The 15,125-nt window shown below is 40.5% G+C and overlaps 1 protein-coding gene across 3 annotated transcripts in view; it reads right to left on the minus strand.

Moving 5' to 3' along the window:
* Positions 1–15,125, minus strand: part of lin7a (lin-7 homolog A (C. elegans)) — a 68,389-nt gene that overhangs the window by 15,741 nt on the left and 37,523 nt on the right. For 2 of the 3 annotated variants that reach the window (XM_059978389.1, XM_059978387.1), the window contains exons 3-4: positions 9,027–9,098; positions 140–349 (exon numbers count right to left, since the gene is read on the minus strand). In XM_059978389.1, the coding sequence (XP_059834372.1) occupies positions 140–349; positions 9,027–9,098 (282 nt within the window). Of the gene's footprint in view, positions 1–139; positions 350–9,026; positions 9,099–9,170; positions 9,243–15,125 lie in introns of all 3 variants that reach the window. The other variant, XM_059978388.1, reaches the window with a different exon arrangement.

Genomic DNA, 15,125 nt, shown 5'->3' on the forward strand with positions numbered 1-15,125 from the left:
ACTTGAAGCGCTGTCGACCTTTGATTGCCTTGCTGTTATTTCTCATCCTAAATATCAGGCTGATAAATATTAATTATTCTGAAATGATTTACTATTTCAATATAATTTCCTCTACAAAACAACTGTCCCATTGACTTACCACTCCATTGACAGACAACAACTGATCTCCACGTTTTAGGCCCCCGTGTCTATCTGCGACTCCCCCAGGAATAATGCGAGAGATGTAAATTGGTGAATTTTGTTCTTTTCCACCCATCACATTAAATCCAAGGCCTTCATCTGTTTTTGGTAGTTCCACCACACGCGGATGGGAATGGCCTTCACTTGCAGCAAAAGCAGCAACTGTGGCCTAAAACAAAAGAGAATTTAAAGTTAAAGAATTGAGAAATAAAAGGAAATACTGCAGTTAGCTATTTACAGTCAATGCCATTGTGGTTAATAACTACAGCTTCATTATTCTTCTCAGTGCAGACGATAATTTTTCATCATAAAATCAGAGGATGTATCGAGAGCATCCTGAGCAGATGCATCACTGCCTGGTTCGGAAATTGCACCATCTCGGATCGCAAGACTCTGCAGCAGATAGTGAGGTCAGCTGAGAAGATCATCGGGATCTCTCTTCCTGCCATTACAGACATTTACACCACACCTGGACCCACAAAGCAAACAGCATTGTGAAGGACCCCACACACCCCACAAACAAACTCTTCTCCCTCCTGCCATCTGGTAAAAGGTACCGAAGCATTCGGGCTCTCACGACCAGACTGTGCAACAGTTTCTTCGCCCAAGCCATCAGACACCTCAATACCCAGAGTCTAGATTGACATCTACATCATTTATTATTATATTAAAATTTGTTCTGTACTGTGCCTATTGTCTTGTTTATTATCTATTTATTTATTAATTAGTTATTGCATTGCCCTGCACTGTTTTTGTGCACTTTACGTAGTCCTGTGCAGGTCTGTAGTCTAGTGTAGTTTTGTGTTGTTTCATGTAGCACCAGGGTCCTGGAGGAACGTTGTTTCGTTTTTACTGTGTATTGTACCAGCAGTTTATGGGCGAAATGACAATAAAAAGTGACTTGACTTGACTTGATAATGTCTCCAAAAAATACATTTTTATAACAGGTACCCAAATAGTAAGAAAAATTATCAGCACTGCACATTTAAGCTTTGAATTAAGACAGGTTCTGAGTTAAGGGAAAAACATAATCTGGCCTAGAAATTTGTATGAGGGCTTTATATACAGATGGTCTGTTATTTATTTTTATAATGGCTAAGGCTTCTAGGCACACACCTCCAGAAATTCAACTGGTTACTGCCTACCATGATTTACACTTGCAATGATGATAATAATTTCGATGTTAGAGGAGCATGACATGATGCTGTTCTGAAATGTACCTGCTGCCATTGAAAAGCCATTTTTAAAGCCTACTCTTAGTTCACCTTTATTCCTCGGAGACTCCCGGCAGCCCAACAACACCTCTTGCCCACCAATCTTATCACTGACCTCCCAGACACTGATCCCCCCCGAACCTCTGACTGACCTTTGAGCTGACCTGTAATTGATTCCCGAATCCAACACTTGGTCTATTTTGACCCACAATCCCCAGTTCTACCCCCCCCCCCACCCCCAACAATGCCCCTCTCCAATCCTGGTTCTCTCTCGTTTGAAACCGCAAATCTAAGCACACTCTCAGACTGACCCAAGACTTTTCTTGACAATCCCATGTGGTGTGGAGTTAACTGTGCAGGTAACATTCAATATCTCCTGTGGCCTTAGGGGTTTTTGAGCCTCAGATGTTGTTGACTGTTGCCGTGACGAAACCATGCCCAGAACAACCACAGATGAACATGTTCCCTAGCACTAATTAATTTCCAGGCTCATGATTTTCCTTAGTATGTGGTTCAGATGTAACTGAAATCAAGATGACTATTATTTCTCTTTGAACGAATCACAGTATAATAGCGTTCAGCTGTGCTGTTTGAAATGTCAGATTTTTCTTTGATCTATAGATTATGCAGGATGCAGTAGGTGTTTGACAATGTTGTTGAAGCTCTAAGCACACTAATATATGAATAAAATCAAAACAAAAATAAATGTTCCTACAGATGGGCTTGTTCTGCTGAGTATTTCCAGCATTTTGTGTTTCCGTCCTTGCTTTAAATTTCTAGTATCTATAGCTTTATAATTTCAAGTTCAAATTCAAATTTAATTACCATTCAACCACACACTTATGTACGACTAAATAAAACAGCATCCCCCTGGGACCAAGGTGCAAAACACAGTACAGTGGATTCCAGTTAACCGGGGAAGCCGTATATTGAGGATTTCCTTCATTTATCTGGGACACTGTGCCACTTAATTGGGACAAGATACTGTTGCCAAACAGTTTCTAAGTAGTTTCAGTCAGTGCACCTGTGTGGAGGTTAAACACTACCTCGTTCTTCGAGTGAACAGTTTTTTAAATAGTGTCAGTTGTGTGTGTTTCTGTTCAAATGCAATGATTTTTTTCACTATTAGCTGGAGCAATATAAGCAGTAAGACAATTTAGAACAGTTTTGCTCACTGTGGTTTTAAACATTCAGGCTCAGAGATGCCAGGAGTGGCTGGTGAGTGAAAATGAAACGATTTCACTACTCCAACAGGCTAGGAACAACAGAGAAATTACAATGAAAATGAAGATTTGGAAATGCAATCATTGAGAGAACTGTGTGAAGACTGCCCATTATTTGCACGAGGTGATACACTGATTTTGTTCATTTGCAGTCAATCAAAAGAACACAGAAGCGTACAGTGGATAATTTCCACCATTGTTAACTATTTGGAACTAATACACAGTTTTATAGTACTAGTAGTACTTGTATCTTGGTAGTGTTCTAATTTGTTCTGCATTTCATTTAAATAAATAATTTGCCACTCTGTTAAATGTAGTTTGTTTTATACCTTTTTTATAGCTTTCCATTAAACTAATTGGGGCAGACGTTTAATTAAGCCAAAATGCACTGGTCCTGATGTGTCCCAGATAAACAGAATCCACTGTAAGTACAGTCACACACACACACACAGTCTCTTCTTTAATATATGAACTCTAGTTACTATTCAATCCAATTGTCATGTTTTAAGTTGCTGGAATGTGAAAGCTTATAATTATATCTCAAGTCACAGAGACAGCAATAATCTTTGTTCTAAGAGTATTAAAGTTTGTTTGTTGTTTAAAAACACTGACTGGTATTTAATCACTGAATAGAATGCATTTTGAAGACCAAATTAATGGGTTAGAAAGGTCTCAGAGCCCTAGCTAGGACTTAAAGGATGACACAGGAAAAGCAGAAGCTTGAAAATGGATGGTAATGGTACTCAAAGTATTCAAGTTAAAATTCAATGAATATTAAGTACTGACAAGGCATTTTTCAGCACTTAAAAACACACAGTGAAACTGTATGCACAGAGAACTCATGAGAGAAAGATCAATACTCTAATGCGGGGGAGAAAAGCTTTCTGAGTGCGACTTGGGGAAACCCCATACATTAGTTGCAAAGCTGAGAAGTGGGGAGAACGCATCACAATCTCCTTTGAAGTATTGGTGGTAACTCAGTTCCACTCTCAAGTCATTAAAGGAGAGAGGAAATCTCAATTGCCTGATGGCCATTACAATATTGTGCAACCAAAAGTGATAAACCAGTGCAAGAATCATAATTGTCAGGATCTCTACGAAGAAGTAAGTGGGATGTCAGGGAAATGGAGATACTGGGAGCATCACAAGATATTGCTTGGCTTGCTTTGCTGCCAAGCTCCACAGCAATGGTTCATATAGGAACTCCTCTTCAACTTACTGAGAACATTGTTAACCTCCAGTGGATCAGGCACGTAAAGCTCAGCATTGCAGTGTCCCTACAGCTCTGCCCAAGAGGAGTTGGGTTTTTAGATAAAAGCTACCCAATGGTGCATGAGACTATATTCCACATGGCAGTATTTCTAACCTCAGTGCCTTTTAAAGGGAATTCATCAAACAAATTTTTAAAATTTATGAACAAAATGGGATTTCATTTAGATATATGAAAAGCAAAATTAACAGCAGGTATATTTTCCCTCCTCTCCTTCTTTGTTATTGAGTTTGGAGGCTTATGTGCTTCAATGGCCCAGACATCTACGTTGGCTGGAGTCAAGGCCTTATGCTTTGGCTGTTGGTAGGGTCACCATGCCAAACAGGTCAAAGGGTAGTGGTTTGAGGGTTCAGCTTAAGGCTAGGAACCCCTACTGGTAAAACAAAATTGTTACAGAAATAGCAATGAAGACCCCTTCTACATCTGTACCATGGTATTCCTGAGTCTCCACCCAGAACATGGATGATTGACAATAGTGAAAACTGAGAGGAAGCTACTGACATGGTGAAGGAAGCCTTGAACACCACCAGAGATGGAGGACCTTCATTACTGCCCTAAATGCCAGTGGCATAACAGGCAGTAGGGTAGAGAGATATTTTCCCTCTAGAATTTGGATTTATTTATTTTAACAATTATTGTTTGTATGTTTAGAGTTTAATGCTTGATCTTACTTTATATTTTCCTGTAATTCATAATGAAACCTTACTCCTTAAATATGCTATGAAATTTACTGTTGGACAATATCTTTAATCACTTCAGTTCTAACCCACAGTACCTGCTATACAGATCTTTATGGTTTACTGTTCCCTTCTCTTAATAATGTCAAACAAACAGATGACAAATCAGGTTTCATTTAATATCTGTCTGGCACTTACTGGAATGTGAGGAGATTGCATTATAGGTTTGTTGGTTTGTTGAGATCACAGATGGACAGCAGAGTAATTGGCATGGTAATGTAGTGGTTAGTGCAATTGCTTTACAATTGCCAGTGAACATTGATCAGGGTTCAATTTCCAGCACTGTCTTTAAGGAGTTTGCATGTTTTCCCCATGACAGTTTGGGCTTTCTTCAGGTGCTCTAGTTTTCTCCCACATTGCAACAACATGCATGTAGGGTAAGTGAGTTGTAAACATGCTATCTGGGTCCCAGAAGTGTGGCTACACTTGCAGCCTGCCCCCAACCCAGCACGTCACAAAACGATAATGCGAATGTCGCATTTCACTGATGATTTTGATGTACATGGGACAAATAAAAATAATCTAATCTTTTCAGAGGTAATGATAGAAGATTTGGAAGAGAAGTTATTGTTGGTGGTTCTTTGGCTATAGTTGGGAAGGTAAAGAAAGACAGAAAGAGTTGTCCAACCAAGTTGGGCACAGTCAAACACACTGGGGGCAACACTTTTGTGCAGTGGTTGGCACAACACTTTACAATACCAGCATCCTGGGTTCAATTCCCACTTCTGTCTGTAAGGAGTTTGTATGTTCTCCCCGTGACCACATGGGTTTCCTCCATATGCCCCAGATTCCTCCCACAGTTCAGAAACATACCAGTTGGTATGTCAATTGGTCATTGCAAATTGTCCCGTGATTAGGCTTGGGTAAATCGGGGAGTGTTGGGCAGTCGGCATTAAGGTGCAGAAGGGCCTATTCAGCGCTGTATCTCCATCAATAAATAGCAAACCAGATGGAAAACTGCGTGCTTGTAGATTGCAGAAGGGCCAACAATGCTGGGAAGCGATGGATTATCATTGTCACAGTTAAGTGGAGTGTTTGTAATTTTCAGAGAAGCACTTTTGGTATTGTGCAGAAGTGGGCACAATTGAAGAGATTTAAACTTAGAGATTTAAGGAAGACAGGAAGTTGGTAAAACTTAGGAAATAAGGGTTAGATGTGGGGCAAAAGTGTGCAAGAACAGAGTCAAAGGCTGTTCGTATAGGAGAGGATGATGTTGGCCCATCCGCAGGGGTGATACTGCTTGGACCCAATGAGAGAGAACAAGTCAGCAGCATATGATCCTGGTACAAAATATGGGTGGTCTTCAGCTTAGAGGGAAGAGGATTTCCAATGCAGAAAGTGGATCCAATGAACAGGAAGAGAGAGCACTGGAGAAAACAGAAGAGATGGGAGACCAAAGCAACAGCAGGGAAAAATCTTGATGGGTTTGGGTGTTTGGGTGAGGGGGAAGAGATGAACAGAAAAGGAGCCAGTTGGGTACAAGAAACAAGAATGTTTCTCTGATAAATGGGCTTACGAATGGAGGGGAGGATGGATATGTTTGGAGAGATCATATTAAAAGGTGGAAGCCACAGGTTAGTCTTACATTGCAGAACTGTCCCAAAATAATGAGCAGCTTGTTAGAAGAGAGCAAAGTCTGACAACATATTTATCATCTCCAACTAGATCTCATAGTAAGAGGCTGAAATTAATTCTACATTTAGCACTTGGACAAATAGAGCTGTGGAAAAGTGGCAAAAACAAAGTAGTAGACAGAACCTATAGGTTCCACAAAACCGACAGAGCATCACTCCATTGCACCTGTGCGCAATTCACACAGTCGTTAAGAGAAGTTAGCTCGGCCATTTCATCATAGCTGATCCATTTTTCCTCTTAGCCCCAATCCCTCTCTTCTTCCCGTATCCCTTCATGCCCTGGCTAATCAAAAAACTATCAACCTCTGCCTTCAATATACCCAATGACCTGGACATGGCGATTGTAGTGATGACTTACGGCAGAAAGAAAAGCTTGAGCATGTAGATATTAAGAAAAAGGATGTGCTGGAGCTTTTGGAAAGAATCAAGTTGGATAAATCAGCAGGACTGGACGAGATGTACCCCAGGCTAAAATGAGAGGCGAGGGAGGAGATTGCTGAGCCTCTGGCGATGATTTTTGCATCATCAACGGGTATAGAAGAGGTTCCTGAGGTTTGGACGGTTGCGGATGTTGTTCCCTTATTCAGCAAAGGGAGTAGAGATAGCCCAGGAAATTATAGACCAGTGAGTCTTACTTCAGTGGTTGGTAAGTTGATGGAGAAGATCCTGAGAAGCAGGATTTATGAACATTTGGAGAGGCATAATATAATTAGGAGTAGTCAGCATGGCTTTGTCAAAGGCAGGTTGTCCTTATGAGCCTGGTTGAATATTTTGAGGATGTGACTAAATACATTGATGATAATAGAGCAATAGATGTAGTGTATATGGATTTCAGCAAGGCACTTGATAAGCTACACCATGCAGGGCTTATTGAGAAAGAAAAGAGGCATGGGATTGAAGGGGTTATTGCTTTGTGGTTACAGAACTGGCTTGCCCACAGAAGGCAAAGAGTGGTTGTAGACGGATCATATTCTGCATGGAGGTTGGTGACCAGTGGTATACCTCAGCGATCTGTTCTGGGACCCCCACTCCTTGTGATTTTTATAAATGACCTGGATGAGGAAGTGGAGGGATGGGTTAGTAAGTTTGCTGATGACACAAAGGTTGGGGATGTTGTGGATAGTGTGGAGGGCTGTCAGAGGTTACAGCAGGACACTGATAGGATGCTAAACTGGGCTGAGAAGTGCCAGATGGAGTTCAACCCAGATGTGTGAAGTGGCTCATTTTGGTAGGTCAAATATGATGGCAGAATATAGTATTAATGGTAAGATTCTTGGCAGTGTGGAGGATCAGAGGGATCTTCGGGTCCGAGTCCATTGGACAATCAAAGCTGCTATGCAGTTTGACTCTGTGGTTAAGAAGGCATACAGTGCATTGGCCTTCATCAATCATGGGATTGAGTTTAGGAGCCAAGAGGTAATGTAGCTATAGAGAACCCTGGTCAGACACCGTTTGGAGTACTGTACTCAGTTCTGATCGCCTCACTACAGGAAGGATGTGGAAACTACAGAAAGGGTGCAGAGGAAATTCACAAGGACGTTGCCTGGATTGGGTAGCATGCCTTATGAGAATAGCTTGACGGAACATGGCCTTATCTCCTTGGAGTGACAGAGAACATGAGGTGACCTGATAGAGGTGTATAAGATGATGAGAAGCATTGATCGTGTGGATAGTCAGAGGCTTTTTCCCTGGGCTGAAATGGTAGCATGAGAGGGTACAGTTTTAAGGTGCTTGGAAGTGGATACAGAGGGGATGTCAGGGGTAAGTTTTTTTTATGCACAGAGTGGTGAGTGCGTGGAATGGGCTGCCGGCAATGGTGGTGGAGGCGGATACAATAGGTTCTTTTAAGAGACTGCAGGGTAGGTACGTGGAGCTTAGAAAAATAAGGGGCAATGGGTAACCTTAGTAATTTCTAAGGTAATAGGCCTTCGTTAGTTTTGATAGACCATGGATTTGCACCTTGGAAAGTTTCCAAAGCGCAGGCCTGGGCAGGGTTGTATGGGAGACCGGCAGTTGCCCAAGCTGCAAGCCTTCCCCACTCCACACCACCGATGTTGCCCAAGGGAAGGGCATTAGGACCCACACAGCTTGACACCGGTGTCATTGCAGAGCAATGTGTTGTTAAGTATCTTGCTCAAGGACACAACGCACTGCCTCAACTGAGGCTCAAACTAGCAACCTTCAGATAACCAGACGAACGCCTTAACTGTAGGGACATGTTCAGCACAGCTTTGTGGGCCAAAGGGCCTGCATTGGTCTGTAGGTTTTCTATGTTTCAATGCTCCCCGGCAATGAATTACACAACCTCGGACAAAACTCAGAAGCAAATCCACTATGTCACCAAGTCCAATAAACTCAGTCTAATAAAGTGTGAAACATGAAAAGCAAAAACATGTAGAGCCCATTAAAAAGACTTCACATGACAACTTTCATTCTCACTGATATTTATTACTATGAATGCATTCGTAAGCAAACTTCATAATCAGTTTACAGAAGGTAAAGCTAGATTTTGTAAAACTAGATCAAGATCTTTACAGAATTGTCTAGAAAGCCCAGAAGTGACCAGACCAAATTTGGTGCATTTATATAAAAGTTGTGAAATGTTTTTTACTGTCCTCCTGTGACAGTTATCATGCATTGATTTTTGTTTTGGTTCAGCACTGTAAATGCTGAATTGCAAATAGTTTAAAACAATTGACAATGAAAGGATTTTCTTAATCTAATCAGAGAGTATCGTTATGAACACGGGCTCCAGTTAATGTTATTACCTGGGTAGTAGCATTGGCTCTACCTTCTGGGCTGCCATTGATGTCTAAATTCTCATATATACTCTCGAACACCTGAAATACACATGTACACAGAATTAAAATACACAGATACAATACATCAACCAGTACTTCCACAACGCATACCTTGGCCGTTGCACGAGCTCTGAATTCTGGACAGCCACTGATGCTTATTGTCTCATGCATGTACTGATAAACCTGAAAAATTATTAGCAAGTTAGGCACAAATAAATTACTCAAGACTTACTTCTGTACAGATCTTAAGAACTTGAAGCTTATCATAAAAGAATTGCTTTTTTTTCAATAGTCATTTATCCTAAATCATAGTTATGGACATTTTGATTTTATATGTAAAAAATGAAGGAATTAATATGCTCTTTACTGAATTGCCTTAAAGTGAGTACAATTTTTAAAATATATTTATTCTCAAAAATTGAGCATTATTGGCCAGGATTATTGGCAAGACAATGGGCTCCTCCTGCCTTGAACAAAGAAGAGAAATTCTGGTTAGAAGGTAGTTGACAGAGAATGTAACACAGTGTGAGACGCAATGAGATATAAAGAGAATCAGAAGATGGAAAAGTGTTTGTGAGATTGGGAGAAAACAGAAGAATAGGAAACCAAGAAAAATGAAAATGGAGTGCAACAATAAAAAGATAAAAGTAAAAAAAAAGGAGGGAAAGAGATAGAAATGCAAATGAGAAAATGCTGGTCATACTACACCATTGCTGATGTATAATATTTGTTTTAAAATTTTTATTTATAAATACAGCATGGAACAGGCCCTTCTGGATGACTGCTTTAATCCCAGGCCCAATCACAGGACAATTTACAATGACCAATTAACCTACCAACCTGTACGTCTTTGGATCGTGGGAGGAAATAGGAGCACCCAGAGGAAACATCCACGCACATGGGAAGAACGTGCAAATGTTCTTACGGAGGACACTGGAATTGAACTCCGAACTCCAGCACCCTGAGTTGTAATAGCTGGCCATTACACTATTGTAGCACTTCAATTATTGATGTGAATACTCTATTCTATATACATGAGCATATTGTCCTTTACATCTGGAAGAAAGATTAGTTCCCTAGTGTACACCAATCTTTACTGGAGTTTATTGGCACTTCAATTGTAATCCTAGTTCTTTAAAATGCTTGGGCACAAAGTTTATGAAGAGTCATCCATTTAAGACAGAAGTTAGGAAGAATTTCATATCGCCAGAGGTTTTGAAACTTTGGGCTTATTTATCGAAGAATTGTGCAGGCAAAGAATGCATATATTTAAAGTGGAGATTGGTAGATAATTCAATAACAAAGGATTGCAAGGAAATGGGAATAGAGTGGGAAAGTGGTGTTGAGGCCAATACTGGATCAGCCCAAATCTTACTCAGTGACAGGACAGACTCCAGGAGCCGACTGGCTTACACTTGCTCCTGCTTCACCTCGCTGTTCCTGTGCCATCAATGTGCGTCGGGCTTAACCACGATCTTACCAGCAGAAGCTGTAACACTGTTGTACAACCTTTATGCTAGTTCCAAAGAAAACAAGAAGCAATCTCTGCAGCAAGGCAGACAGAGGACATTGATTAAAAGGCCCCACTCGAGACACTAATGTTGCCGTTGGCATGTTCCTCACCTTTCCATCCTGCATAATCATGGGACTTCCACAACACATTGTCGACTTGGTTAAAATCATCCACAGAGCAGATTTCTGCCTCTGCTCTGACAACTTGAGGTCAATCAATGAGGATCACTGCAGAGTCCAACAGACTGAAAACGCGTGAAGACCTCCCAACTCTCCCTTCCACCACCACACCCCTTCCCCCTGCCCCACCACGACCACAACCAGCCCTCACTTTTCTTAACCTACATGGCAGCTATCATACAGTTATCCTATTGCTAGACTCGCTTCTCATTCATTCTATTCGCAAAGATACTGCATCTGCAGACTCCGCAGTCTGGTGCCGTAGGAGCTGCAAAAGCTGTGTTTTAAAGGTATAATCCAGATGAAAAACACTGTCATCTTTTCAAAGATAAATTCACTCCACCCTTGTGATTTTTTTTGTAGAAATAAATTTGTAACTGGGCTAAGACCTGCATCAGTTTTGCAGAGCAAGTCTGGGTAATTTCCATTGTGACGTCTTTGTATTGAATTCAGTCAAAAGATTTTTCTCCTTTTTTATTATTGTAATGTGGGGAATTGAAACAAAATAGTAATAGGTTTCTCTTTTCCTTACATGTAATTTAGATGATTCATATACAATGTGAAAGTTTGAATAAAACGTTACTGCCTTGTGTTCCAAAGTAGATGGTACATTATGATATTATAAGAATGGTTCACATTGTGATACTATATTAATGGTTCTCATTGAAGATTTCAGCAAAATAAATTATTTCCAAAGAGGCTCTAAATTTTAATTGACTGAGTAAGTTTAATAGGGTGCAATTATTTCAAAAACAAATAGCATTCTATCTCGAACACTAATCTAATTATTTTGCAGCGCTGTTGGTTTTTGTACAAATTATTGTTTAATTTTTTTTTCTCCTGCAGCTTAATGGTGAACTTTGGATCAACTGAGAGGAGTTCCACTGGATCCAACTAAAAATTTGCATCTTGCAACAGTTACCAGAAAGATACACAAAAAAAAACAAAATTGCAGTTGAAATAATGTCAGGATCACCACAAAACAAGATCAGAGGGTTACTCAGCACAGGAATAAGCCCTTCAGCCCAGCGTGTCTAAATATCTTCACTTTTAGTGCATTTCAATAGACCTGAGGGAAGATGGCCCATTTCGTGAGGGAATTGTTATAAGACGCATTAAGGGATAACAAACTGCTCATAAGCATTTTTTGGTGCTCTGTTGTCTCACTTAATTGAACTGAGTTGGTAAGATAAAGATAACATAAATGGCTGAAACAGTCACAATGCCACAAGTGTTTCTCCTTCTAAATAGAAACATAGAAAACCTACAGCACAATGCAAGTCCTTCAGCTCACACTGCTGTGCTGAGCATGTACTTAATTTAGAAATTACCTAGGGTTACTAATAGCTCTCTATTTTTCTAAGCTAGGTACCTATCCAAGGGCCTATCATATCCGCCTCCAGACTGTCGCCAGCAGCCTATACCACGCACTCACCACTCTGCGTAAAAAAACTTACCCCTGACATCTCCTCTGTACCTACTTCCAAGCACCTTAAAAACTGTGCCCTCTTGTGTTAGCCATTTCAGCCCTGGGAAAAAAGCCTCTGATTATTCACACGATCAATGCCTCTCATCATCTTATGTACCTCTATCAGGTCACCTCTCATCCTCCGTCGCTCCAAGGAGAAAAGGCCAAGTTCACTCAACCTATTAGGCTGTTTGTTGCATTTGTAGAGCACTAGATAAATGGACTGAGTTTTTAAAAAAACATAATATAACTTGCCAATAATCACTGCAGGTTAACTATTTCAAAGGCAAGTGTGCCGTCATTCTTGTTAATCTTGATCAGATAAATTACAGCACAGAATAAGACCATATGGCATATTCTGTCTGTATTGGTCAATGCTTTTCAAACTTGTATGAGTACTTTATACAAAGATCCAAAAGCAGAGCATTGCAGATGTTGGATATCAGACGTAAAGCAGGAAGTGCAAAGAATGCTCAGCAAGTCTGTTCTAATGAAATGTCAATGACAATGTCAATATTTCTCTCTCCTTGAACAAAGAACTGTGAATGGAATCATACGTTCTTCATGTAAAATTAAAACTGAAGCATGGAGTTTTTTTCCTACCAGTTGAGGGGCAACATTAAGCCTTCTAATTAACAACAAGTATATTTACCTTTGTAACAGATGACCTCTTCAGGGTGAGAAAAGAAATAACATTAAAACACAATCTAGAATATCCTACAAACTTAGTTGAACCAATTCAGGAACAGAGTTCCTATTGTTCCATTTCTCCCTCATGTTTGCACTTTCTGGTCTTTTCTTTTTTGCTTTTACTTCCTCCGGCCAATCTTCTGACATCTGGAATCTTCTGATCTTCTGGAATGGTTGTAAACACAAGAGATACTGCAGCTACTGGAAATCTAGAGCAACACAAAAGGTCAGACAGCATCTATGGAGTTGACATTTTAGAGCAAGACCTTTCAACAGGTCTGGAAAGGAAGGGGGAAGAAAACAGAACAAGAAGGTGGGGAGAGGGGAAGAAGAACATGCTGGCAGAGGTTGGTGAAGCCAGGTCACGGGCAATGAGGGTGGGTGGGTGGGGGCAGGGGATTGGAGAACGAATCTGATAGGAGAGGAGCGTGAACTATGGGAGAAAGGGAAGGAAGAGGGGCTCCAGCGGGAGATAAACAAATGAGGAGAAGGAACAACGGAAAAAGAGAGAAGAAAGAGAGAGAAATTCCAGTAAGTTAGGGAACTCGATGTTCATGCCATTAGGTTGGAGGTGGATATCCAACATCTGCAGAATCTCTTGTGTTTATAAATCACTTGCTCTACTTCTATCATAATCCTTTGAAATAATTACATTTGTAAAAACGGAGATGGAGTTACCTCACTTTTATGTTTAGAATTGAGAAGGTGGTTGACAGACAGTTCTACGAGTTGAGAAAGATAAATTTTGATCCCACAAACCTAACAAGTATGCTTGATCATTCATCAATCCCACTAATATATTGCAATCGTGAAATATTGCCTGATATTACTCAGATATTTAGGAATATCAAGCAGTAACTCAGAATCTCATCTTTCACTCACATTCCTCAGATTTCCCTTCCCGTATCCTGTGACCCAGTCCAGCCTGTATATACCTTAGGTGACACACACAAAATGCCGGAGGAACTCAGCAAGCCCGGCAGCATCTACGGAGGGGAATAAACAATTAACCTTTTGTATTGAGACCCTTCCTTCTTCCTACATCATCAATTACAAAAGTGCCTCAGAAACCCTTTCCCAATCTGTTTGTGGACTTTAGTTCACAACACTATTTGCTTGCAGATATTATTTGCATGGTTTATTTATCTCTTCCCCCTCTGTACATTGAGTGTTCAACAGTTTTCTTTTTTTATGAGTTCTTTTGGGTTTCTTAAGATTCGTCTCCCAAAGGTTGTATAGCGTATACATACTTTGATAATAAATGTACCTCCAACATTTTTTGAACTTTAAAACTTTCACTCTTCTAACTTTAGTTGAAATAACGTTTCATGGCCAGTGACACTTATTTTAAAAGTGGTGGTAAAATCACAATTCAATGAAACAATGTTGTGAAATGAAATGAAATATCTTTATTGTCATTGAATAGTACATGCACCAATACAGTGAAAATGAGTTTGCAACCCTCGTACTCAATGCTATAAAACAAATAAAATAAATAAACAATAAATAACATCAAGTAACCAGCCAGTACACACAATGTCCAGCAGTACAGAAGCGCAACTCAGATGCATGACAGCCATAAAACCAGTATTAAAAGTAGCAATATCACAAATTCATGGATGTTGTTAGGTTTAGGTGTGCAATGTCATGCTCCAGCTTCTGCATGGGCTGATAACTTGTAGAGTTACAGTACTGCAGTTGCTGGCATGCAAACGTACAGCTGCATCTCTGAGAACCAGCGCTTAAAAGCACCACTGCTGCAATAAGGGCAGCAGCTCCATGCTAATGTGACCACAGACACTCGCAAATTTCTACCGATGTACCGTGGAGAGCATTCTAACTGGCTGCATCACCGTCTGGTATGGGGGTGGGGGGCAGGGCACTACTGCGCAGGATCGAACAAGCTGCAGAGAGTTCTAATCTCAGTCAGTCAGCTCCATCATATGCACTAGACTCCACAGCACCCAGGACATCTTCAAGGAGCGATGCCTCAAAAAGACTGCATCCGCCATTAAGGACCCATTCACCCAGGTCATGCCGTGTCCTCATTCCTACCATCAGGAAGGATATACAGGAACCTGAAGGCACACACTCAATGATTCCAGAACAGCTTATTCCCGTCTGCCATCTGATTTCCCAATGGACACTGAATCCATGAAAATTACTTTACTTTTTATTTCTATTTTTGCACTTATTTAATTTAACTATTTAATATA

This window comes from Hypanus sabinus, chromosome 8 (genome assembly GCF_030144855.1).
Source record: "Hypanus sabinus isolate sHypSab1 chromosome 8, sHypSab1.hap1, whole genome shotgun sequence".
NCBI lineage: Eukaryota > Metazoa > Chordata > Chondrichthyes > Myliobatiformes > Dasyatidae > Hypanus > Hypanus sabinus.